Source organism: Platichthys flesus, chromosome 1 (genome assembly GCF_949316205.1).
Source record: "Platichthys flesus chromosome 1, fPlaFle2.1, whole genome shotgun sequence".
Taxonomy (NCBI): domain Eukaryota; kingdom Metazoa; phylum Chordata; class Actinopteri; order Pleuronectiformes; family Pleuronectidae; genus Platichthys; species Platichthys flesus.
Window position 1 is genome coordinate 3,461,062 of NC_084945.1, and position 26,234 is coordinate 3,487,295.

The window sequence follows — 26,234 nt, forward strand, 5'->3', positions numbered from 1 at the left end:
AAAGAAGCAGTTTGACCTGAATCCGATGTTCTCAGAGGAAACCAACTCAAACTTCTCCCCTGAAGAAAACTGACATATTTCATAGATACATTGATGAAGAGTTTCAAAACCTATTGGAACCAACGGGGACTAATTATTTATGTCCACATCTCTTTCTATTAATTGACTCCAAGCTGCTTCCTATGACCACTGACCAGCGTGTGAATTATTAATTCATCTCACTTAGGGGCCTCCGGTTCCTCAACATGACCCGGTTCACAGATGACCCGGTTCACAGAGAAGCTATTTTCCACTGTTGATATGAAACCAGCGATCTGATCGGCTCCCTCCGGACCCTCACAGGAACAACAGGCCTCCTCAGGCTGCACACACATATTTATCTAATATTCTCTTTCAGGTGCCGCCTGTACCTGTGTCCAGACACTGAAGAACCCCCCCCCCATGGATCAGTTAAAAGCAAAACAAGCGCTGCCTCTGGTCAGACTCTCGTCCCTGTGTTGTCTATGATCGCTCTCTGCCCTCCTGTCAATCACAGCCCTGAGTCACAGTGTTCTCCGGGGACAGAGACGCAGAAGAGACCAGAGACAGTGGAGGAGGAAGAAGAAAAATAAAAACCCAGCAAACTATTTTCAATCCCTCGTGGGAAAGTGTGAAAGCAGAGAGATGAAGATGACACAAAGCCGAATAAGGAAGAACATCTCAAGTGTGAAAACCTACTTATACATTATATTTATGAAGCTTTGCAATTAATTCAGCTCAGTGGAAAAAAACTTCTTTATTCAAAAGGTGAGTGAAGTTTTTCGCCTCAACTCTAAATTCAGAATTCACGTCTGATATTGTGCGTTTGAATGTCACCTACTAGAAAAATGTTTATTGATTAATCAACAAGGACACAACTTCTGATGAAGCAAAACCTCATTCAAACTCAATAGACCAGCACTTCTTCTATTTCTGCACTTAATTGCACACACAGATAAATACCAGTCCCTGGACCATAACCACGTATTTCTCATCAAGATCGTTGAATTATTCTCTGAGAAAATGTTGAAAAATACCCAATCGCACAAGATTAAAGTGAAAAGAAAATATTGGATTTGCACCAAAAAGCTGTTTTGCATCCTCCCACCAAGTTTCCTGGAAATCTGCCCGACAGTTTTATGCAATCTGGACTGGAAACAAACTCACAAACCATCAGACACAGGTATTGGTTTGTAGATATCAGACTGGTATTTGCACTTTAATATTGAACAACTACCTGAATTAATTTCCAATTATATAAAAAGAATATTGTTGGTGTTTTTGGCCTGTCATACAGATGCTAAATTAATTGGAGATTGTTCATTTCAATATAGCATACACAATAGATATAACTTGAGGTATGAGACAAATTAGCGACATTAGGCATAATGGGGCATAACCTTAATTTAACAAATTTTGGTATGTAGATTATTATATTAATGCTGCTTTTGATTGAAATTGAATAACAACATATGTTTTCTGTACAATCATTGCTGTTCCATCATAACAGTATTTCAAATACAGCTTAATACCTCAAAATAACTTTGCTGCACAGTCCCAAGGGGCTAGTATGTATTATCCAATCCAACCACTAGATGGTGGAAGAGTGCTTCCAATACCTTCCTTGGTATGTGTAGTATTTGCACCATCAGGCACAATCGTCACCTTGGCAGCATTAAGACCGGAATGGGGTTTGAGGGGAATTCGCGACATTCGTCTACAAGGGGTTAACACTTTACGGAGGTTAAGTTCTTTTGAATTCTTCTGTTTCTACAGTTCAAAATGGTTCCAGGAGTTTATCCAGCCGGATGATAGCCTCTTAGTACAGGGCGGGGGGGGGGGGCGATCCGTCAGTCTGAAGGATCACAGCATACCCACCTCAACCTGCCAGCACACACAGACACACACAGCATGGTGTCAGGGTTCAGTCCCAGACAAAGGGCACTCTTGATGTTGTGTGGTTTGTTCGAGGAAGCAAACAACACGTTTCCTGTTGTTAAACACGAGGAGCATCGAGCTCCGAGGTCCGTGGAGCTAAAGACGTTCAACAGCCTCCCAGCTCCAGAGTTACAACATGAATAATTGATTTGTCATTTCAGTTCTACATCACATCAAGTCCTTGGTGTCCTTCACTTTCAGACTTCCACCCGAATACAAACTAATCTGTGCAGGACGTGACGAAGTTACACAGTGAAAACCATTAATCAGCGTTTAGCCCAGTTAGAGATCAGAACCGCCCACTGAATGATAAGATGATGTCCTTCAGCTGGTTTCATCTACGGCTCCAGAGCAAAACACGGCTGATCCCAAAGTCTGAGGAGAGAATAACAACCGGTGAGTTCTCACTCAGATCAAAGGTTCGATGTCAAAGGAAACGTTTCCTCTGCCTCCAGGTGAAACGGCCACAGGGGGGGGGTTAAAATATCCAGACTGTAGAATAAGAGTCTTTGATGTATCAGTGGAAAAGGTTGTTTATCTGTACCAGATTGTTTACTTGTTTACATCCAGAATGAAACTCACAACATCCTGAGGACTAAAGGTTGCTCAAGCAGAGAGTTGAGGATTCTTCCTTCACCAGTCGACTTCAGTGAGAGGACATCTTAACGATGCTAATGTGTGTGTGAGCAGAGGAGGAATATTGAAGAGCTGGAGGTTTGGAATCAGAAGAGTTCAGTGTTGAATCTGCCTCCGAGGCCGAGCCCCTGCAGGAGCCACCAGTGTTTGTGTTCAGCCCTCGGGCGCCGGCGTTTGTGTAACAGAACAAATCCAGTGAAATGTGCGTTGCCCTATAAACACACGTGACTGAACCTGCAGCCTGGCCACAAGGACCAGGACTGATGTTCAGCTGCCACCTGCTGGACATCAACGTGCTGTACAGGTAGGGCTGTTCTTTTAACTGGTTTCAGAGCTGCTCACTTACTGGAGGCACTGGCTTATCCAGAATAAGTAATAAAGTATCAGTAGGTTTGTGGGAAAACTATGCTTTTCAGAATTTGTCATATAATGGAAGATGGAAAAGAGTATTTGACAGATTGGTGATTAAAAAGTGAGTCAACCCTTGGAAACATTTTCAATTCATCACAGAAACCTAAATTATCTTGAATCTTGATTTTATTGAGTGACAAAGCATTGAACTCATTAAACTGAATCTTTACAATCAAGTCTGATTAACACACAATGTTTAACAAGATCATAATTGTGGCAAATACAGTTACACGTTTCTAAATAAGTTGTTTGCCTTTATAATAACCTATATAAAAAACACATTAACTGGTCTCGTCTTTTTCTCTCTGAACTGGTTGACAAACCCAATGGGACGATGCAGATATATCTGATGAACTGGGACCATTGATGATGTGAGAACACCTAACAAAATTCAACCCATTGCAAATATGCTCGAGTCAATAGATTCCCTAACAGCTGGACACTAGAGGAGCAGTTTGGTTCAAGTCTCTCACAGTAGATACCAGTGTATGAGAGAGTTTGCGTCTGAACCTTGAACGTTGTGGTTATGACAGTAAAACTACATTTTATTTGCAGACAGATATCGAGCTGGACTCCCCCTGGTGCGCCTCACCAGGACAGAGACGACAACACAGCTGTAGGGCTTCAAGATGTCTCCTGGAGAATCTCAGTGGTTGTGTATCTGTGCTCGTGCTGAGGAGACGAGCTGCTGCGACACATGATGATCACCATCGCTCTGACAAGCTGCTCTGGTTCAACACCTCGTCTCTGCAAAGGAAAAGAGAGAAGACAGATTCTTCAGAGGGAGATACCGGCATCAAACATTTCACAGTATTGAGAATTAGTTCAGTTATTTAAGCAGAAATCTTTTCTCCAGGCCAAACGAGAAGGAGCACAATAACCTTGATTCATTTGTAGACATTGAGAGCTCATTCTTAAAAAGGTAGTGACCTTTGTTTCCAATAGTTCTACCCGAACAAAAACAATTCTGAATGTCATAAAACGCCCTAAATCACACACGGGTCCTTTAAAAAGGTAGAGACGAAGAATCTCCGCTGCTAAATTAGCACATGTGTGACCGTGAACTAAAACAGAATTGGATTTCTGGGTCAGTTCAGGTAAGACAGCAGCAGCTCAGGGATCAAGAACATGTGAGCAGCAGGTGAAGGTCCACACTGAACTTATGGTTGTGACCTGTGGGGTTGTGAGGTGTCCTGAGTGGTCGGCTCCCTTCAGTTACACAAGGTGGACAGTGGACATTTGTAATCAGGACCAAAAGGAAACTGCATTAAAAGAAAAGCTATTGTGGGCAGTTTCTTGGCCGCTGATCAAAGCTGGACTGAGCTAACTGGGTCGTTAACGACCAAAGAGCGATTACCTGCTCGGGGGAAGCAGTTAAATGATAAAAAGGGGAAACAATGAGAAACAAATGAATGTTCAGGACATAAAGCAAAGCCAGCACCGCCTCAACGGAAACACCTTCACATGGTTTATCACCACAGACGAGTATCTGAGCATCTCTGCCATCAAACACACAGGAACAAGGCCGTCCTGAACACAATCTGTGGTTTGTGTTCCAACTGGTTTGGCTGCATCACACAGCCACTGACTGCAGCACTGTGTTCCATGCACTGATGCATTCACTGGTGTCCAACTCCACAAGGATCTGGGACCATTTATAAATCACGCTAGCTTTACCATTTTTCACTTTTTCTATCTCTACTGCTAGTAGTCACTCTCTTAGCTGTCTGCTCAAACAGTTAAAGGATAATAACCGTTATTGTGCAGAGCTCTTTTTGTAGGCGGATCTGATCAAAAGGAATTAAAATCCATCATTGCCCCCGAGTTACAAAGCAAAAAGAGGAACAAGGAGAGCAGCTGGAAGGATTTGTCAAAACAAAACAGATCCATTGAAGCCTCATTACAAAATAAGAAGACTAATTGAGATAATATTAGAGCCGTGTACATTTCCAATTGTTGTTAGAAACCAGGCTTTTACAGTTAAACAGGGATATGCTCCTGTTCAGATATGGTATTACATTCTGAGAGAACAAATCACAAGTGAAATCCTCCAAAACCATCCGAGTCTTTATTACTTCTCCTGTCACAACTTGTGATCGGATTTCACTCCCTCCACTTTATTTGAAAACACTCACGCACATTATTTCAATGCACCGAGCCCAAATGATGTTTTATCCAGTGTGAGGACACAGATCAGTTATGACAGCGCAAGTGAGATAGAGAGGGAGTGAGGAGCCGGGGCTGAGGGAATCAATGTGCTGTGTGCAGCTGCACTATGGAACAGGATTTTATGTATTTGTGGGAAAAATGAAATCGATACCTGGTGGTCAGAGCTAATAAAGTAGCTGTGGCCAAAAGGAAAATCAAAGCCTGGGCAGGGAGACCTTCATATGTGGCCCAGGCAGGTTTGCCTTCATACAGACGCAAGAATGTGGAAAATGTAGAGAACAGGACAAACGATTTATTCTTCATAATAAAAGGTGCTGTGTGAATTCTTCCTCACCAGCTCTCAGGATGAGTCGGCAGACTTTATTCCATCCATCATGAAGATAAAACATGCACCGGGGCAGGAGACATTCTGTTCACCGTGTTCAGAGGCTGGAACACATCAGTGAACCGTCCTGTGAGGCTGGGAAAGAAAAGAGTAGAACACAGAAACCAGAATGATGAGTAGAGAAATGACAGGAAACCATTTAACAGTGGCACATTTTTCTCTGTCCGGTGGGGGGGGGGGGGTGTGACTCAGATGGCCCCTGTGCACAGTGGGTGTCTCCACAGGTTGTCAGGACGGGTCGGCTGTGCCACTGCAATCAGCAACCCGCCTAATGGTGCAACTCATCACTGTCACACCCCCAGCGGCTCGAAAACACATAACAGGACTCGGATTCAGAAAGTCTCTGGTTTCAGTTTGTGCTGCCCCATTGGACCCTGGGTGAAAAAGAGATTTGCTCACCGTCCAGTGAAGTCCTTATGAAGCGCCTTTATAAAAATAACCCAGGTATAAATAAGTTAATTGAACTGATTTGTCTAAAAGGACGAGCAACTGGGCTGAAAATGAAAATGACTAATTTCCACACTTTTCTCTTTCATCTGGAAACAAATATGATTGTTCTTGTAAAAGGAAATACAGTAATTAACCCTTTAAATTAAAAAGACATCAGAGACACAGACCTGCAAAAGGAGTCGTCCTCAGTAAACCAGTCAGATCTGGTTCCACTTGAAGATGGAGACTTAAGGGAAACAGGGAGAAAAAACAACCAGGCAGCGTTATTACAGATTCATAACAGAAACAACGGATCAGTGTAATTTAGCAATATTGTTTTCAGTATAAAAAAAACCATACAGTTTCATATTTTATATAATTGTGTTATTATGAACGAGTCGAGAAATAACACCTGAACAGAAAACGAGTTCAGATATTGAACCGTTTGTAAAACACAGTTCAGTTATTTGATACGAGGCAGTGGGAGACGATTTCAATCCATTTTAATAAACTGGTGATTTAATAAGCACAACGCAGAACTACAAGACACGTCATCATCAGTCAATGTGCAAATAACAGCTGATTTCAAACCTTCCACTCTAAACTTCGCCTCCATCACAGATTGAGAAAACTTCCACACGTTTAAGTTGTGTAACACAGAGGAGTGGGTGTGGGTCAGATGGCCCCTGTGCACAGCGGGTGTCCTCAGGTTGGTTTCGGACCGGGGGTTCGTTGCCACTGCAGCGGACACCCCGGCTGATTAGTGCCACTCATCACCCTCACGCCCACCGACCCCCTGTTACACACACACAAACACACCACAACACAACACAACACAACACAACACAACACAACACAAGCGTGTTTCCTTTGTGTTTACCTTGTGTCCACGTGTAGCTCTAACCACCATGATGATCCCAGTCCCTCATCTCACTCACATGTGAGTGTCTCGTGACGGTTAGCATCACCTGTGACGTTAGCACACAAAACCAGCATGTTAGCCACGTGCATGTTCACAAACTGAGCCGTATCTCGGTTTAAAGGGTCAAATCTAAACCGGGTTAACAGAGGTAAAGGAAACCGACGCGTGTTAAAACAACTAACACGTTATATTTGTTCAGCAAATCTCCACAAAAGAAGAATAGCAGGTTGAAGCTAACCAGGCTAATGTTGACTCATTGTTAGCTGGTTAGCTATGCTAGCATCTTACTTCCGCTACTCAGTTAAAAACAGGATATTCCATTAAAAACTAAATTCAACACACTAAGTACAAACTAAGAAAAACAACTTCAAAGTATTTGTTCTAGATTCGTCACCATTTTAACGCAGTTTCTTTTAGTTTCTGGTTCTTCATGTTCATAGTTTCCTCTCGAGTCATTCTCCTCCAATTTGAAAATGAGCATGGCTAGAAGCTTGTCGGTGATTGGCTCAAACCGCAGCATACTGGACGTTCGTGGGACACTTGTATGTTTCTCCAACCAATCACATGTTGAGTGGCTTTCCATGGGCAAAGTGATGATTAAAAATACAACTAATACTAATACTACTAGAACTACTCCTACTACATTTTCTACTAATACTAATACTTATACAACTACTTTTGCTTACTTTAATTCATAACTATCTCGCTAACTTATTCATAAATACTGAATTGTTATATTTTCCTCAATTCATTCTCTTATGGTCTGTATTCATTTTTTTGGTGTATCCCTTGTATAGGCAATGTTGCTTATAATATAAATAATAAAAAACTCAGTACATGTATTTGTGATGTATAATACACATAAAGTAATATATCATAAATTGACATAATATAGTAAAACATGTTTTTTTAAGACGTCCATGGATCAAAAGCCAGTATTCCTCAGCTGAGATAAAGTTTATTACTTCGAATTTTTAAGGTTTTTCCAGAATATATAAAGCAAATAAATACTTATACATCAGAAAATAGATTATTATTACTTTCAGTTAATGCAGATCCTACAAACTGCTTTTTGAACATTATCCTCCTCCAACTATCTCATCTCAGTGTGTCATGTGCCTTCAGCATGACCTGGAAGTTGTTTTATGAAGTTTTAATTCAAATCCTTCACTCTTGATATTCTTTAACCTACTGAACTTGATATTAATCCCCTTCCCAAGCACAACATCTGCGTTTCCTTTATTGCGACTCGACTGCGTCTGATGTCGAAGGCGTTGGAGTGAAAGAACGAGGTGCAGACACGAGTGAGCCGAAAGTTGCATTGAAATGCAAATGCAATTTTTATATTAAAAGATAGCAAAGGGATAATTCACTATATCACACAACACAGCTTGTTAGTACTGTCATGGAAATACATATACAGTCTTTTCATATTTACACATCAAGTGACAACCAAACAGAAATCATAAATACCTCTTTTTGTTAACTTTACAACAGCTATACGCGACCAGTATTTCATAAGATAAAAAGAGCACTATTAAATAACTGGTACCTTCCCTATCATTTACAAGGCTTGGAAACACAGTGGTTAAAATAATCCAGCAAAAAAAAACAACGAAAAAAAATAATGTTCTTCTCCAGTGAGTAAAATTAAAACAAGTCTAGAAACGCTCATGAAATCCCTTTGTACAAAAGACTATACAACTTAAAAGCGATATCTCCCAACAGAAATGTTTTTTTCTTGTATCGGCGCGATAAAATCTGTACAGTTGTAGCATTCCTGCAGCGGAGGTGGAGGGATAGTGAGCCGGGATGATCCGTCACCGGGTTGCTGTGATGCTCTGGAGGCCGTCAACCCAGCGTCAGGAGACCGTGGTCATGTAGCTGCCAAGACCCTCAGACCCCCTTTCATTGGCCTCAGTGCTTCGTCTAGCAGCAAATCAGCAAGTTGCTGAGCTTGGAGCAGATACTTCAAAAAATTACGCGGTCCTATCAAGTCTAACTGGTATATTTGTCAATATAACAATATAGTATTTACTCGTACCATATCTCAACGACAGACAGAATTGTACTCTAAAAGTCAAAGCAATGCATAATATCTTTACTCGTATTAAATTCGTTTTTTCAGTATGTTGTCAGTGATATATTTCTAAAACTACAACCCTCACTGTCTGATGGGGTCAGACATGCACAGTGTTCTAAGTTACCCATTTGTTATATACTGCACCGTGGCCGGTGCTGCGCGTGCACCTTCACACGCGTTACGTTTAAAAGTTGATGGTTCAACCAAAACTCAAAAATTGTGAAAAAGGACAAATGTTCTTGTTTGCCTTCAACAGAGTTCGGTCAGGCAGATACTCGTGGTTGTGAACACAGAGGGTTTGAAGGATTCACTTCTGAAACGTCTGCTACTGAGGGGAAACTGGATTTTCTGTGATCATGTTCCAGGAGCAGGGATATTAAACTTGTGATGCAAATATCACAAATATTGGGGGGGGGGGGGGGGGCGAATGACATCTGCCTCCACCAAGGAGATTGTGTTTTTATCTGCTTTTGTGTGTTTATTTCTTGGATTACACAAAAAACTGAATTTATATCTAGGACATTTTCTGGAGGAACACTTAAGGAAAAATGTGGTTTATTAAGCAGATCCAGTTTCTCAACATTAATCTTAATGAGGACACAGATCTATGACTGTGTGCACGTTCCCACAGATCTGAGAACAGATGCCGTGAGCCATGAAAATTGGTTATCATCTTAAAAAACAACCAAACAAATAAAGTCAGTTTTTCAATCAATTTCCGTTTCCTATAATTTCTTAATTTTTACTTAAACTTAATTCATTCATTTAGTGTGTGATCAATAAAAAGTTACTGTCGGTCCAACAAGTCTCTTTTTTTCAGTGCTTAAATAAAGATTTCACAGAGGCTTTTTAGAGGCAGATAAAATTAAAATTAAAATCAAAAGAGCTTTAAATTGTAAAAATAAGTGCTCGTAGATGATCACCTGTCTGGACAGCAAACCCCCGGGGACATTAACCTGTTAACTTCTGGGTGAATACAACCACGACTACCTGCATGGCTGAGTAGAAGCAAGTGAGAACATGTGTTTTTTTTTCTTCCCGTGATGTCGGTGACCAAGTAAAATAAAACAGAAAAATGTAATGTACATTTTAAAACCTCTGAGGAAAAAATAAATATACAGCTGAAGGAGGAAAAGGAACGAAATGTTTGGCACTTAGGCTGTTACTTCATCGCGGCTTCCTCAGCTTTGCCCGAGGACACACAACGGTTGAACCACAACTTACAAGAAAAATGAAAATGTTTAAACACAAAAATGCTCCTTTCAGTTATTTTGCAGGGGATGAAAAGACTTCTGCAACAAGTCTTGAGTATCGGCTACAGCGAGTCCTTGCTTGACCCTTCGGAGGCGGGGAAATAAAGAATCAGAAGCAGATGTCGTCACTGAGGTCGTGCACCGCTGAGGGCAAAGGAAACCATCTGTAATCAAGACACATTTCTACGGAAGTGTAAATGCAGGGAGACGCACAGGGACTCTTTGAAGTCCCACCCTTTGGCACTGTCATAAATACAACTCTTGAATAACCAGGTCCTGCAGCACAACAAAAAAAAGTTCAAACACAAACAACTCCCACCGTTCTCTCCGGAAGTCAGCAAACCCACTCTACAAGTACAAAAACGTTCATAAATAAAGGTTCATCGAGACAGGAGTGGTATTAGAGAGCATCGGGGGTGTGGGGGGGGGCTCTGTCCATAAAGAGGAGACAAGTTCACGAGGAGAAGGTGAAGCTGTGGACAGGGAAGCGTCTGTTGAGAGTCTGACTCCTCCAGGAAACGCTCCGTGTCTCCGCTCACTTCCTCCCCAGAGTTATTTGCTTTCTTCTTCCAGCATGCTCATTAGTTTATGATGTTGCCTGAAGTCAGTAGCACTGAGGGCACTGTCGAAGGACTGTACTGTGTGTGTGTGTGTGTGTGAGTCTGTGTGTGTGTGTGCACAAGAAGGACGGAGCCCCATTTTCAGAGACAGGAGTTGTGTTGATAGAAGCTTATTTGTGTTGAAACCAGGCTCATCTGTACCGTTACTCTCCATATGCAGTTTGTACCTATTTACCTTATAAATACACATGTGTGTGTCTGTGTGTGTGTGTGTTGAATGACTGAGATAAAGCACAGAGGACAGGAGGGGGGGAGGGGGTTCCTCAAACTTCACTCTCGGTGGAGGGCTTGCGCGTGGAGCTCCAGCCGGTGTCGGGCAGGCTGTGCTGGGCGTGGCGCTGCGGGGTGATGGCTGAAGGAGTCAGGGTGGTGATGGAGGAGCATTCGGACGCCTCCTCCTGGAGGAGCTGCTCCGTCTCGCCGTCGTCCAGCGAGGCGCTGCTGGTCTGCAGGGACACGGTGTCGGTGCGCATGCAGGTGTGCAGGCCGCCTCGGGACGGCTTGATCTGTTTGAGGTCGTCCCAGTAAAGCTCGTCGTGGGACAGGAGACACACGCCCTCCACAATGCGGATCTTCTCCTTGGTGTAGCCTCCGTCCACTCCCCCCTGGACAAGGACACGGGATTTGATTAGTCAGAGTGACGTCAGCAGGTTAGAGGAAAAATCCACCTCCAGGTTCAAGCTGGTCAGAGGAATCCATTTGTTTCAATTAAGTCATTATGGAAAAGTCCCCAGGTTGTGAAAGAGGACAAAGTCACTCCTAGGATTCTTTGTTTTATCCCTTTTACTTCCTTCCCTTCCTTCCTTCCTTCCTTCCTCCTTGACAGACTTACTTCCTTATTTTATTACTTCTTGACTTGCTACCTTCCTTATTTCCCGACTTAATTACTTAAGTCTTTACTTCCTTTCTTCCTTCTCGACTTACTTCCTTCCTTATTTACTTCCTGACTTCCTTACTAATTTACTTCCTTTCTTCATTCCATATTTACTTCCTTCTTTCTCGACTTCCTTCCTTCCTTCCTGACTTCCTTACTAACTTACTTCCTTTCTTCCTTCCATATTTACTTAAGTCTTTACTTCCTTTCTTCCTTCTTTCTCGACTTACTTCCTTTCTTATTTACTTCCTTCCTTCCTTTCTTCCTTCCATATTTACTTAAGTCTTTACTTCCTTTCTTCCTTTTTTTTCCGACTTACTTCCTTTCTTATTTACTTCCTTCCTTCCTTCCTGACTTCCTTCCATATTTACTTGAGTCTTTACTTCCTTTCTTCCTTCTTTCTCGACTTACTTCCTTCCTTCCTGACTTAATTACTACTTTACTTCCTTTCTTCCTTCTTTCCTTACCTACTTATTACCCAACTTACTTACTTTCTTCCTTCCATATTTACTTCAGTCTTTACTTCCTTTCTTCCTTCCTTCCTCCCTTGCTTTCTACATTCCTTACTTCCTCACTTTCTCAGCGACATCCTTCCTTTCTTTCTTAAAACTTTTATTAATCTACACCCTGGTTATCAAAGCCTCAACCCAAAGCTTCAAAGTTCAGCCGGTTAAAGGTGGATTTTCCCTTTAGGAATCAAACCAGTAACAAACCAGTGCACAACACAGCAGAACAGGAGATCGAACACAACCCATGCACAGCGAGTTGTTTCCTTTTAGTAATGCTTTGCTTCCGCCTTGAGTTAGTTTTTCATTTTCACACTGAGGTGCTTTAACAACCACAAACAAAACCAGCGAGCTCCCAGCCGGAGAAGTCTGGAGTCAAATCCACTCGATGGTTTAATGACACAAAGGATCAAAATTGAGATGCTGTTATTCTCACAGACGAGAGGCACACGGCTTCAGTTCTTTATAAAAACTCAAGGAAATTATTCAGTGAGTTGCATCAGGAATTATTTGAACATCGCCCTTTTTTCGCCGGCTTCATGAAAAACTCAGTTAGCCTCTCATCATCCACTGTCAGGGCGCCTACCTGAGACTGGTTGTTTTCATATTGACGGCTGGTGCAATTGGTTGCAATAAACAGAGAACTGGGATATTAGATTTGATTTGCGGCTTTGACGGATAAAAAGAAAATCATTCCTCAGCTTAAAAATCTACTTTTATCAAACTGCATTTTCTGGTTTGACCTCAGTCAAAGTTCTGTCCCACATTTAGTGTTTTTTAAACTTATATTATATCATAATTTATCATGCAAAGGCTTTTATTATGTGACTTTTTATTTGTGAAGAACTTCTTGGTTCAGATTTTCAGGTGAGGAAAGAGCTCTTACTCATTTACGGTTATTTCAAGGCTTCACCAAGGATTATAGATTTACATAATGATGCTGATTATATTTGCAGCTACTTTAATAAAACCTTGACATACATTTAGATCACCGGCCTGTTGAAGTGTCAAGTTCACACAAATTATGAAGTAGTAGTTGAAACACTGACATGCTCCTGATCACAGATCTCAGAAAACTGCACCAACGAGAGGGATTATTAAGTTTAGATTGCACGTTGCATGCAGCAGACGAAAAGAGGGAAAACGTAGAACGAGTCGTTTAAAGATAAAACCACAACTGAAAGCAGACGGCTCCCACGTGCTGTGCAACTACCTCTCCACGGAACGAGTGGGTCAAAAGGTAAAGGGAGAGAGGGAGTTGTAGGGAGGAGAGAGCTGCAGTGAGGGAGATAGAGGGGGAGGAAACAAGATGTCAACAGGATCAGCATGGGCTCAGTCTGAGATCATTCTGAGAAAACATCATGGATCCACTTGAAATCCATTTGTCTACTGAGCAGAGAACCTCTGTGGTGTCCCTGCAGGGTCCAGGATGTACGTTACCTCCTTCTTGTATCTCAGCTGGTTGTATATCGGAGGTTTCTGCGACGCCTCGATCTTCACCTCCTGCGTGGACGTCCGGTACGACGGGTTACTGTAGGTCAGGTTGCTCACGCCGGGGTCGGCGAACTTTGACTTTTTGTGCCTGTTGATCAGAGTGAAGACGGATACAGCACATGGGCTTGGATCTAGAACTGAATGTATGGGGTAAGGTGTGGAGCAGGGCACGGACCTGTAGATGATCAGAGCGGCGATGAGGATCAGAATAGCCAGGATGGTCAGAACTCCCCCGATCACGTAGCTGATGTGAAGACCTTCTCCTGCACCAGAGGACATTAGAGGATCAGTGCAAATCCAATGGAAGACACACTTACAGAAGAGAACTACTGGTTTGTGTGGACTGACCATGAGGAGCCGTCACCACGTTGCTCGTGCAGCCCTCCATGTTCAGGTTCTTGTCAGTGCAGCTGCACAAATAAGACAGAAACCCAGTTTGAGGAAAATACAAAACAGAACACGTGATGGGACTTTAGTTAAAACTAGGAGAAGACCTTATTAACTATTGTATTGTTTCCATGAGGACATCTCTCTGTGAGACCTTGGGGAAGAGTGGGTACAGTTTTGAAGTATTCGGCTGAAAACCTTCTTGTGTTTCATGAAAAGTAACAAATAACCTCTAAGAGCAGCTTTCCTGTTAAAACCCATTCAAACAGACGTACTTGACGGGGACTGGTCCTCTGTGTGCAGTGTCTGTGGGAGCGTTGGGGATCTTGTTGGGGACAGGAGTGCTGCTGGTTCCTCTGGTGGGAGACGTGGGGACGTAACCTGAAACTGATGAACACGAGTGGATCAGAGTGAGCTGGGACAAAAGAGAAACACTGTGAACGTGTCTTATACACAGAGAACACACACACACTACACAAAGTGTTGACTCACTGGTGGAGCAGGGTTTCCCATCAGGCTCGTCGGGGCAGGCGCACACAAACGTGCTGGTCTTTGCGAAGCAGAGGTGAGTGCAGCCGCCGTTATTCACTCCACAGAGGTTGGTACCTGAAGGAGAGGAGAGGCATCGTTCAGACTGTCTGAGTGCTGCAGGTTAGAAACTGACTGGGCTTGATTCCATCAGGCGGAAGTAATGAGAACTTTAGGATTCAGCTCTGAGACACTGGAAAACACACGTCCCGATCTTTTTAAACAATTTTAAGAGGCATCACCTCTAGTTACATTGTTTATTCATTCATTAAAAAAAAACTCTATTATAATTATTGTAAGACGAATAATTACAAACAAACTTAGTCAGGCATATTTTCGTTTTGATTTTGCTGAGTCAGCTCAAATACTGATCTGAACATCTTTTAGTGGTGAAGTTTGAGGCGTTTTTTATGAAAATATTCTTCTAAGAATCATTTGTGCTAATGTAAAAAGAACTGCACTGACAGTGGGAGACCCTATTGAAATTGTAAGGATTATTATTATTATTATTATTAGGCTTGATTGGCTTTTTGAGGGCTTTAAAATGCTCAAATTCTTACAAAAATTTGCAGAAAGTTTGAAAGTGGTGAAAATGTACGTATTCTGGAGGAATTATCAATGGGCGTCACAAAATGGCTCAACGGTGCCCCCCCGAGACCCCCGGTACATGTTCACATTGACCGATCTTCACAAAAATCCATACACAGGGGTATCATGACCAGACAAACAAAAAAAAGTCTAGGTGGAATTTAAAAAAACTAGACGAACCAGGTAACATCCAACATTTGTGTAATAAACATTTTGGTTTGAATTCTCCACAGAAGCTGGAGCTAAACCTGAGTGTTTCAGACAGAGGCTGAGCAGAGGAGCTGCAGCGATGGACAGCCTGAGGACAGTGATGTGTTTTCTGAACATCAGGGCATTTAAATATATTTTTAAATTAGTATTGCTATGGAAAGTAGGAAAACTTGGATGGGCACAATATCCTTCTGGGGATGTCTGAATAAAAGCCTCCTTACCAGTCTGCCTGTGAGGTGACACCACAATAATGTCCATGAGGCCCTCCACGTTGGGCAGCACGGTCTCCTTGTTACGGCCCGTGTGCTTGTCCACCCGCTGGATGGACTTCGTCTGCCAGTCCGTCCAGTAGATCCAGCGGTCTTGCTGCGAGAGTCGGGAGAAAGGGGTTAGAGGGGAGGACACCGGCTTCAACTGGGGAAACGAGGGAGAAGAAGAGAGGAGGGGAAGAACACAGACAAGGAGCCGGGGGATGGTGGAAGAGAGGGAAGGGAGAGGGAGGGGAGGAGGAAGAAGAAAAATGAGGATCAGAGTGGAAGTAGGAGAAATGGTTAAGTCGAATGAGTTCAGCATGAGGACGGAGAGACGACCAGTGAGAGACAACCAGTGAGAGACAACCAGTGGGCGTAAGAAAGCAAGGTGAGTGGAGGAAGGCGGGTCAGCCCAGTGATTGACAGCTGAGGATGAGGAGGGGCGAGGAGGAGGGGGGTACCTGCGTGAGGGCGAACGGATGGGACACCGGGCTCACAAGGATCTGACGCAGTTTCCCGTTTAGGTCCGAGCTCTCGATCCGGTCCAGGTGAGCGTCCACCCAGAAGATCCTGCAGGAAACACCAGCAACACATTTAGCTTTCTGACGACACAGCTTGCTAGCATACTTACAGTGGTCACGTTAGCATGCTAACATGTCACGTTAGCATAGCGACCCCTCACCAGGATGATTATATCAAGAAACTTTCATATTACTTAGGACTATGCTTCTGTCTGACCTTCGGGTGTCGTAGTCCAGCGTGAGGCCGTTGGGCCAGCCCAGGTCCGTGTTGATCAGAACCTTCCGGTCGGAGCCGTCCAGATGTGATCGCTCAATCTTCGCGATGTGACCCCAGTCGGTCCAGAACAGGAACCTGCAGAGACACAACAGGTCAGGACACTTTCTATTGTAAACACCTAACAGTCTCAAAACTCAGAACCCGTCTTACCCTTTGCTGGGGAACACTGCGATGGCCCTGGGTTCGTCCAAACTGTTGTTGACCAGGACTTTGCGGCTGGTTCCGTCCAGCCGGGCCACCTCGATGGTGTTGCGCCCAGTGTCGGTCCAGTACATGTTCCTGGACACCCAGTCTACGGCCAGTCCATCTGTGGTTTTCAGGCCCTGGCTGATCACCGTCTCCATCCCACTGCCGTCTAGATTCGATCGCCTTCGGAAAGGATTGACGTTACAGAAAAAGGGCCTCATCATTTTTCAAGCTTATAAAGGAAAGGATTTCTCAAAGTTGTATTAAGAGAGAGTTTACAGGCAGAAGTTGTTTGTTACCTTATAACATCCAGGGTGACATCGGTGTAGTAAAGTTTTCCGTCCACGCTGTCGTAGTCCAGAGAGATCACGTTGTGCAGCTCCGGCACCGGAACGTGCACGTCCGTGTGGTCGTCGGTGTCCAAGGAGATCCTGCGCACGCTGACCCGGTTGGAGAAGACCAGGAACGTCTCCGGGGAGTCGTCACATGACCGCTCGTCTCCCTTGAGCAAGATGCCGGTGGGACAGGCGCAGGAAGTGCCGTTGGGACGAGGAAGGCAGAGGTGGGTGCAGCCCCCGTTCCTCTGGCCACACTTATTAAAACCTGGAGCAAAGAGACGGAGGTTTAATACAACAGAAGCTGGAGCCTCCACTTCCCACAATGCAACTCAATAAACCAATGTCAGCCTCTTGTCCCCTGACTCACCCAGTGGCCTCTCCCTGTCCACGGCCTGGATGTCCATCAGGCCTGGCAGGTTGGCTTGCACCGTGATGGTATTGGCCCCGGTGTTCTTGTCAGCTCTCTGGATGCTGCGGCTCTGCCAGTCCGTCCAGTAGATGTGGGGCCCCAGCAGGGTCAGACCGTACGGGTGCTGGACCGGGGTCACAAGGGTGTGGCGGTTCTGCCCGTTCAGGTCGGACGCCTCGATGCGCTGGAGACAAGCAGAGAGATGATTACAACCAAGACTCCATGAGGGCTGTCCAATAACCTTTCTGCCATTTACCCCTGAAAATGTCATTCACTGGTTTCTCAGCTTTTTTCAGATATTAATACTATTTTAGACAGTTCCTCTGTTCCATATAGAAACTAATTCTCCCTAATTTCTCAGTCAGTCAACATTATTTAACAGTCCTCAAAAACAAAGAGACCTGGGTTTTTGATCTTTTACAATTTGTAATTTGAGAGTTCACATGAGCTCCACAAGGAGGCGCTGCTGACCTCAGTGTGAGCGTCGGCCCACAGCAGCTGTGAGCCAGCCATGTCGATGGCCAGGCCGTTGGGCCAGCCCAGGTTGTTACTGATGAGAACCACGCGGTCGGTTCCGTCCATCGCCGACCGCTCCAGCTTGGCGTTTTCCCCCCAGTCTGTCCAATACATATACCTGGAGGAGAGAGAGAGAGAGAGAGAGAGAGAGAGGACACAGATGTCAAAGGTCAGACTGTGAGGAGGCTGAAAACAGGAGATACGATCACAGCCTCCCTTGAGCACCAGGAAAACAACTGAGCCGATTTCCCAATAGGCTCAACTAAGGATTACCTGCCTCCTCAATTTGTTTACATCTCTGACAGATAAATAATAAATAAAAAACAGTGCTGCAGCGGCCTCACCCCATCTCGTGGTAGAGCGCGATGGCTCGGGGACTGTCCAGGTTCTGCCACACGAGAACTCTCCTCATGGAGCCGTCCAGGTTGGCGACCTCGATGCGGTTGGTCCCCGTGTCCGTCCAGTAGATCTTCCTGCCGCGAGCGTCCACCGCGAGACCGTCGGTGGTCACCAGCCCTGCAGAAAGACGGGAGGAAAGACGGGGTGAGGACACTACGGGTGGAGTTGACCAGCAGGGCGGAGGTAAGCCACGCTCCTCACCTGTAGATATGATGTCTTCGTGTTCTGATCCGTTGATGTAAGCTCTGCTGATCTTCTTCAGTGTGCTGTCGGACCAGTACACCTTCGCTGCAGGGGGCGACACAATCACATGTAAGTTTCTCCATCACTCTGTCTTCTAGAAACGGTCTTTTTGAAAAGTTTGGAGAAGACACAACGAACCTTCTTTGGGGTCGACACCGATGGCGATGGTGTTTTTCATGGAGCTGTTAACGGCCAGAACCACATCAGCGTAGTAGGGGATGTCCAGAGAAACCATCCTGATGTCTGTCCTCCGCGCAAAGATCAGGAAGCTGCTCATTCCTGCTCACACACACACAATGACACACACAGACACACACATCAGGAGACATCACACAATCTTTCTGTCAGAACACAAAGGAAGCTGACATGCTTTTAACTTCCTGAGAGACAAAGGTTTTGACATCAGTCCTCAGAACTCTTTGCAGTTTTTCTCTTTTTATCTACAGACTTATAAAGTTACATTTTTAAGAAATTTGTCACGTTCATATTTCTTGTTTGAGGATAATGTTGCAGTCAAGGTCACAGTGGATATACAAGCACTTTTAAGCCCTCGTCTCTTTGCATTCTGGGTAATTACCACCATGAAAAGTTACACTGCTGCACCTACAAGCAAAACCTGGATTTACAGCCGCGTTTCTGCAAGTTAACAAGTTCAATTTAAGACTCTAAGACCATAATTAATGAATACGAGGGAATATCAGAGTCCCAGAACTACTTACACTTCCCCATAATTGATTATACGTTGAACGAGTTGAGTTGAGAATGAGTCTCCAAAGGCCACATGGGCGTTAACATAATTAAAACCATTGAAGATCTTGTTCTGATTAGTTAGATGAGTTCATGTCGGGGAGTGAAACCTATGAACCAAATCTCTAAATTTGATAAGATTGTTTTGTTCATCTATTTTAACATGATTCCTGAGCATATTTAAAATGTGTATCTTCAGTGGACCCTGCTCTGATGACCCTCTATCGTAAATGTCCTTTTTAAAATGCAGGCAGAGGTAGTTTCATACCTGACGTGCAGGTCTTTCCATCCGGCTGCAGGTTGATCCCGGTGGGACAGGCGCAGCTGGAGGCTTTGGGAGCTGGAGCCAGGAGACAGAGGTGGCTGCAGCCTCCATTGCTCACGGCACAGGGGTTGTGCACTACAGAGACACACAAACAGACTCAGCTCATCCACCATCCTGCTTTCTAGGTCAAGCACAGAGGAGACTGGGGCAAAACAAATAAGAGAGAAACACACAACCGATCCAGATCCGCACAGTGAAAGGCTTCAGGGAACACAGGAAAGCCCCCCCCACCCCCATGTGTCAATGAGGGTTCAGTTTGGTATGAGCCCCTGAGGCTATCTGTCCTCCCAGCCCACGAACTGGGTTCAGTTTACCTGTAATCCCCCCCCCTCCCCAGTGTCACCAGAGACACTGGATCTGAGGTAACTAGAGGCGGCAAAAGTCGGATTAGCAGAAGGAGAAAGAGTTTTCAAACTTCGTCTTTGTAACGAGAGACGACAAATCCAGGAGGGAACACGTGACACGTGGTCGGTGACAGATTCTCCATTTGTACACTTCATCTCTGGACTGCAGCATATCGGTTTGGAAATCAAATAACGACAACGAGAGAGAGTTTATATTCATTCTGGATTATTCTTGAAGATCAAAGTCCAGTCCCACAATGTCTTGAGCTGATCAAGTTAGATTTTTCGGATCAACTGTTTTGTTGTCCATAATATACAGGTGCCGCCATCTTGCACTTCTGATGTCATTTAGAGCCAGGAGCCATTATCGAGGGCTTTAAATTATTGTTTCATTGATTTCAGATCCACAAGGTTGACGAGATAAGGTGACTGCTGTGAACATGTATGCTTAACGTGCACACACACACACACACACACTGACCTGTCTCACGGTGCCGGTGGAACATGTGAATATCCATCAGGTTCTCCAGGTTCTCAGCCAGCGTTTGGCGTCCCAGCCCGGTGAGCTTGTCGGCGCTCTGGATGCTCTTGGACTGCCAGTCTGTCCAGTACAGCTTGTCCTTGTGCACAGTCAGGCCGAAGGGGTGAGGCAGCTGACTGCCAATCAGAACCTTCAACAACAACAGAAGTCAGAATAAGATGAGATAAGATCAGATAAGATAAGATAAGAGCATAATAATAATTCAAAAACCCTCCTCACCTGACGGTCAGAACCATCAAAGTTTCCAAACTCGATGGTTTTCATGCCGGCGTCGGCCCAGTACAGGCGTTGGGTCTCGTAGTCGATGGCGAGCCCATTGGGCCACGTCAGGTTGGACGAGATGATGACCACGCGATTGGAGGCGTCCATTCCTGCGCGCTCGATCTTCGGGTTGGCCCCCCAGTCGGTCCAGTACATGAAGCTGTGGAGAAGGCGTGAGAAGAAATGATGAGACGACTGTGCGACGTTCAGGTTCATCAATGTTTATTTAACTGTTTCACGTCTCACCCTCCGATCGGGTCGACGACAATGTCCCGGGGCCGGTCCAGGTTCTCCCAGATCAGGACGGTGCGCATGCTCCCATTGCCGTTCGACACCTCGATACGATCTGTACCTGAGAATCCAAAGACACATGACTCGTTAGAATCCTGTTTCTTCTGTCACGTCTTAGAAATGTCACCAACAAGCCCGGTTCCTTGCTGTGAAGTTCCCAGACACTTTACTAGAGCGCTGCATGGAAAGTTCCAGCAAATGTCCGGAGCTACTGACTCAGACATTTGCGTTCTGTCTCATTCAGCTCCTCAGGGAAATGTCCAGACTTCAGTGGATGTCTGAAAGCAGCTTGTGTCAGAACATGTGAAATCAAATGAGGCTGCTTACCAGCATCGGTCCAGTAGAGCTTGTTGGTCACCCAGTCAATCGCCAAACCTGCTGGACTCTCCAGACTGGTGTCGACCACCACCTGGAAAACAAAAAAACAAGAAGAGAAGGTAATGTAATGTAAAGAAGAGCTAGACCTGAATCCTTGAAGCTGTGAGATGTGAGCGATCCACCCTAATGAGGTTGTAGTTTCCCATCCCCCCCAGTTGATGGCAGTATTGTATAGAGGTTAAACCTGCTGCAGTCCTTCTTTTAATGTGGGCAGAGAAAGGATGTGATGTCAGTGTGCGGTTCAGTCACAGGTTCGATGCCACTGACCTCTTGCTTGGAGCCGTTCCACAGCGCTCTGTTGATAGAGTCCGTGGTGACGTCCGTCCAGTAGATGAAGCCGTCCCTGGCGTCCCAGTCGAGCGCCACGGCGTTGCGCACGTCGGCCAGAGGGATGACGTCGTCGGACATGTCCTCGGTGTCGAAGCTGATTCGTCGGATGTCCGTCCTTCGGGCAAAAAGCAGGAACTTGTCAAGACCTGATTAAAGACCAAAGGTCTTCTGTCAGTCTTCTAGGTTTAACAGTGGGGTCAAGAGTGAACACAGCAAAACAGCACTAAAACACACACACACACAAACGCACACATCAACACACAACAGCCCTTTAATAGGGAATCAAACCATCATTACTCCCCCCTTTAACATAATTATCTTGAATGATAGTAAAATGTAGATTTGTTTATAATTAAAGGTCGAAAATGTCACAAAACTTCAATTCAAGCAGTGTTACTGTCTATAATAAGAAAAACTAAGTACTTGTAATACTTTAAGTTCAGCACATGTTAACTGCACTGGACCATAGCATGTAATGTGTTTGGTTTTATTTTACGACTAGCACCTCAACTACCAGGATCTAAAGGACGTTTAAATCCAAAACTGATATCTATTCAGGATTAAAAGGATTTTTCCTTTAAAGTTTTACATTTTTACTGGAATGTATTGATTCCATGTGAGTATTAATACAACATCTGGAGCTCAAACGTATTTCTGAGGGCTGTATCTATACTAACAACTCATATACAACATATTAAACTGTATCTTAATGCATGTCATCGATAAATAAATAAAATACAATCATTCACGTATTACATAAATGTTGGGGGGGTGGGGGGGGGGGGGTACTCACCATCAGCACAGCTGAGGTGGTCGACCTTCTTGAAGCCGGTGGGACAGGCGCAGGTGAAGGTCATGTTGCTGGGGAGACACAGGTGACTGCAGCCTCCGTTGTTGGTGCCACATCGGTTCCAGCCCCCTGCAGGAGAGACAGACACACAACCCGCTCAGTGTGAGTTCATCTCCTATACAAAGTTTATACAAAGAAAGTTATTTGGTGTTAAATGTGTTGTTTTAATGGTTTTGCTCGTCATTCATGTTTTCTATGATGGGATTTTTATAATTTTTGTCATTGTTGAAATTTGAGACTGTTGATTCTTAACACTGATTTTCATATTCATCCAATGTCTCAAATAAAAACTTTTTGTGAACCTTAAGATTCTTGAGAACAAAACACTTTTAAGTCCCCAGTGCAAGAAGCAGCCTTTATGTATGTTATTGTTTTCTTTTAACTTTCTAAATCCACCTCTTCTGTTGCTTATTGGCAAAATCATAATATGTGGGTATCAATATAACAATGAAAATAAAATGTGGTTTATAAAAAGCAAAATGTTCCTCTAAACTGAATAAAGAAGTATTCTGTTTGGTTTCAGGAACTTTTGGGGTGCTTTTGGAAATGTGCAAATTCCCTTTGAGACAATATTTGTTCATGAATGAAAATTGTTTGTTTATTTCTATTTGTGCACTAATTATGCAAACTACCGGTGTCCAGAGATGCTGGATGTTGTTGAAATCTGAAATCTGAAGTCTCTTTTCTTCATTTCTGTTCTAGAGTTGGACAAACCTGATTCTGAGAATCCGAACCAACACAAACAGAAAAGTGTCCGACCTCCTTCTGGCGATAAAGACGCTGTTGAGAGTTCATATTAGTGTCTGACTCCATTTTACCAGCATGACATCCAACACTTTCTCTTGGCCTCTACTCAAACACAAGTTTCACGCTGACAAAAAAACTCCTCAAACTGGTCATTTCACCACAGGCTCCAACACAAGCACAGCTAATCCCCCCATGGTCTCAGGGTCCTGCACCGTGTGAGGCTTGTGAACTTCTGTGTGCGATGATACCCTTAAAGCAGATTCCCATTCCCCTCGTCCGTCCTCAACCGGCTCATCTTCCACTTCCAAAGATGAGCTTGTGTTTGATGTTGAGCGTTTTTTTACTCCCCTGTCTGTTGCGTGAAATCTTCTTCTGCTTCAGGCTGCAAACTTAAAAAAAAAAAAACCCGGCCTCCATTGTTCTCGCTCAGAATTCACTTAAAACCACTCAGTCACGGACGGAACCGGAGGAATGTGGAGTAAACAGATGTGCAGGAGCCACACGGAGGGAGGACAGCAGCTCTACATATGCTCTGCAACATGTTGTTGTCAGAACCTTTTTGTAAAATCCCTCCATTAGTCGCACCGCTCATCCTTTTGTGGGTCTAGTGGGGGCTGGAGCGGATCCCAGCTGACATTGGGGGCTTGAGGCGGAGCTCAGGTGGTTCCCAGTCCATCACTGGTCCGACATACCATTTACACCTGCAGGCGATTTAGAGGCGGGCACTTAAGGCTCCATCTTCACTAATATGTCTTCGTTTTTAAAAAGGCGTTACTGAAATAACTCATGTTTCAGGCCTTCAAGTTTCTTAGAAAGACAAATGTCAGTTGAATGTAATCGGGGAAGTGATAATAAGTCAGACTCTAGTAGCAACGGGTCATCCCGTCTTCAAATTTACACCGTGAATCAAAATGCCTTTTGGGTAATAAGATACAAATCTGAGAGTACAGGTTTAAATGTTAATTGAGGACCCCAATATTGACAACATGGAGAAAAGGTATTTGACATACTTATGACTTCACCTTCACCAAATTCAGTGAGTGTCACACGTTAGAGATATTTAACTCTGTCCGAGCCGTGTACCGACCTGCGGGCTGCCTCTGGGGGTGCAGGGTGTGGATGTCCATGGGGAAGTGCAGCTTGTTGCGGATGATCTCCTGGTTCTTGCCGGTGAACTTGTTGGCGCTGTTGATGCTCTTGGTGTGCCAGTCGGTCCAGTAGAGGCTGTCCTCAAACACCGTGATGGCAAACGGGTGGGGCAGGCCTGGAGAGAGGAGGAGAGACAGAAGAGGTCAGTAGGAGAGCGAGAGACGCAAACAACAGAGTGAGTTGTTCAACGAAGTGAAATGGGGCACGTGTGAGGTTCGACACTTTTATAGTGATGAATGTTAACGTGGAGATTCGAAGCCTCCTTCCAAACAAGAAGAGAAGAAACTCTGCGTTTGGCTCGATCCACCAACACTTTCCAAACATCCTCCCATTCTGCTCCGTGGGCTCGGCTGACCTCCAAAAGCAGAGGCGCTCCATCGGGTTTAGATTTAAATACGTTTAAGTGTCTGTTAATGTCAGTTAAAAGGTTCCATTGAGCCAAACAAGAGAAACCCTCGGGATACTGAGCCCTTGGATTGTGTGGAAACCTTCTCTTTTCCATATCTTAAGTACAGGACGTCTCTCGGACATGTGACTAAAACAAGCAGTAATCAAAGTTAAAAACAGACGAGCGCAGCTGATGTCCCCGACCACCTCAAACCAGCGAGAGGGACACACAGAGAAAACACACACAAATGCAAGATCGCGTCAAATCACCATGTGTCGTTCTAACTTTAGCAGATAATCATGTGCTGGTGTAAAACCCCATCACTTATTGTAAGTGGTAGCTTTCAGGGCCTTTAAAACGTTGACCTCATTACAAATTTGCATGGAGGCTCTTAGCCTGTACCTGTGTTTGATAAATGCAGCCTGAGGATTTGAAGTGTCGGTGTTCACAGCCCAATACAAAGTGGAGCTCTGGTCTAAAGTCTGTGCAACAGGGAACTCCTCTTGGATTCTTCTCCAGCAGCTGGAACATCTGCTCAGGCTGACGCTTCCACATTCGTCTAAATCTGCAGCTTAATCCTCCTCCAGTGAAGTAGCTGCAGTCGGTTAAGTGCTGAGCGGCTGGAAAAAGTGATTTCTGCCGCTGTGGTGGCGGCGGCGGCCGTGGTGGAGGAGATGGTGCGGTGAGCGTGTGCTGGCGGAGGGCTTTTCAAAACAGCGCCCATCATTTAATGACAGTGTTTTACAGCGCGGCGTAAATGTCAAGTGGTAAATGGATAAAACTGGAGAGGACCCAGAGTGATAATGAGCCGCAAGCATCTCGGTGATCGAGGGCGAGCTCGATGGGACGAGAGTTTTGACGAGCAACGAACAAATAGTTGCTCCTGTGGTCCGAGTGCACATGAACAGAGAAGGACTTTTACTACACTCTGCCTCCAAGGAGTTATTAGTAATATCTAAAAAATATCGTTAAAAAGCAGAAGCGGATTGCGGCTTATTAGAGGTTTATTAGTGTCTGTTAGTGTTTGTCCACTAGAGGGCGATCACAAGTTGGGTTTTAACTCTGCTAAGGAGGCTTTGTTTTCATCTGCCTTTTTGTGTTTGTTATTTCCCAGGATTATGCAAACAATTACTAGAGAGATAACCACGGAATTTAGTGGAAGGATCAAATATGGGTAAAAATAAAAAATAAAAAATTGGAAAGGATTCAAATAAATGGGAATCTTGTTCACTTTCTTTAACAATATGCGAAACAGCATTTTTCTGCATTTACTTTTTGTTGATTTCTCTAAC

The 26,234-nt window shown here is 44.4% G+C and overlaps 1 protein-coding gene, 1 long non-coding RNA gene and 2 other non-coding genes across 6 annotated transcripts in view; all 4 read right to left on the reverse strand.

Moving 5' to 3' along the window:
* Positions 1 to 3,111: 3,111 nt before the first annotated feature.
* On the reverse strand, positions 3,112 to 7,406 carry LOC133957307 (uncharacterized). Of its 2 annotated transcripts, none has more exons than XR_009921211.1 (5): positions 7,303 to 7,406; positions 6,867 to 6,954; positions 6,175 to 6,233; positions 5,507 to 5,931; positions 3,112 to 3,750 (listed from the first exon to the last, which is right to left on the reverse strand). It is a non-coding gene; the product is annotated as an uncharacterized LOC133957307 (long non-coding RNA). The 2 variants fall into 2 exon arrangements; XR_009921209.1 differs by having other exon boundaries at positions 5,507 to 5,632; positions 7,303 to 7,401.
* LOC133959169 (small nucleolar RNA SNORD67) lies at positions 5,740 to 5,852 on the reverse strand. Its single transcript, XR_009921774.1, has one exon. It is a non-coding gene; the product is annotated as a small nucleolar RNA SNORD67 (small nucleolar RNA).
* LOC133959162 (small nucleolar RNA SNORD67) lies at positions 6,656 to 6,770 on the reverse strand. Its single transcript, XR_009921773.1, has one exon. It is a non-coding gene; the product is annotated as a small nucleolar RNA SNORD67 (small nucleolar RNA).
* An 807-nt stretch (positions 7,407 to 8,213) lies between the features above and the next one.
* The window catches only part of lrp4 (low density lipoprotein receptor-related protein 4), a 103,768-nt gene continuing 85,747 nt past the window's right edge, over positions 8,214 to 26,234 (reverse strand). Inside the window, exons 15-38 of one of the 2 annotated variants that reach the window (XM_062392988.1) lie at positions 24,493 to 24,669; positions 22,602 to 22,727; positions 21,746 to 21,954; positions 21,428 to 21,509; positions 21,056 to 21,161; positions 20,768 to 20,969; positions 20,489 to 20,678; positions 19,607 to 19,738; positions 18,730 to 18,870; positions 18,550 to 18,636; positions 18,294 to 18,465; positions 17,905 to 18,067; positions 17,392 to 17,617; positions 16,986 to 17,289; positions 16,651 to 16,869; positions 16,441 to 16,575; positions 16,164 to 16,272; positions 15,673 to 15,817; positions 14,618 to 14,731; positions 14,401 to 14,512; positions 14,087 to 14,148; positions 13,914 to 14,001; positions 13,685 to 13,826; positions 8,214 to 11,469 (exon numbers count right to left, since the gene is read on the reverse strand). In XM_062392988.1, coding sequence (XP_062248972.1) covers positions 11,128 to 11,469; positions 13,685 to 13,826; positions 13,914 to 14,001; positions 14,087 to 14,148; positions 14,401 to 14,512; positions 14,618 to 14,731; positions 15,673 to 15,817; positions 16,164 to 16,272; positions 16,441 to 16,575; positions 16,651 to 16,869; positions 16,986 to 17,289; positions 17,392 to 17,617; positions 17,905 to 18,067; positions 18,294 to 18,465; positions 18,550 to 18,636; positions 18,730 to 18,870; positions 19,607 to 19,738; positions 20,489 to 20,678; positions 20,768 to 20,969; positions 21,056 to 21,161; positions 21,428 to 21,509; positions 21,746 to 21,954; positions 22,602 to 22,727; positions 24,493 to 24,669 — 3,785 coding nt within the window. In that variant the 3' untranslated portion in view covers positions 8,214 to 11,127. Of the gene's footprint in view, positions 11,470 to 13,684; positions 13,827 to 13,913; positions 14,002 to 14,086; positions 14,149 to 14,400; positions 14,513 to 14,617; positions 14,732 to 15,672; positions 15,866 to 16,163; positions 16,273 to 16,440; positions 16,576 to 16,650; positions 16,870 to 16,985; positions 17,290 to 17,391; positions 17,618 to 17,904; positions 18,068 to 18,293; positions 18,466 to 18,549; positions 18,637 to 18,729; positions 18,871 to 19,606; positions 19,739 to 20,488; positions 20,679 to 20,767; positions 20,970 to 21,055; positions 21,162 to 21,427; positions 21,510 to 21,745; positions 21,955 to 22,601; positions 22,728 to 24,492; positions 24,670 to 26,234 lie in introns of both variants that reach the window. The other variant, XM_062392976.1, reaches the window with a different exon arrangement.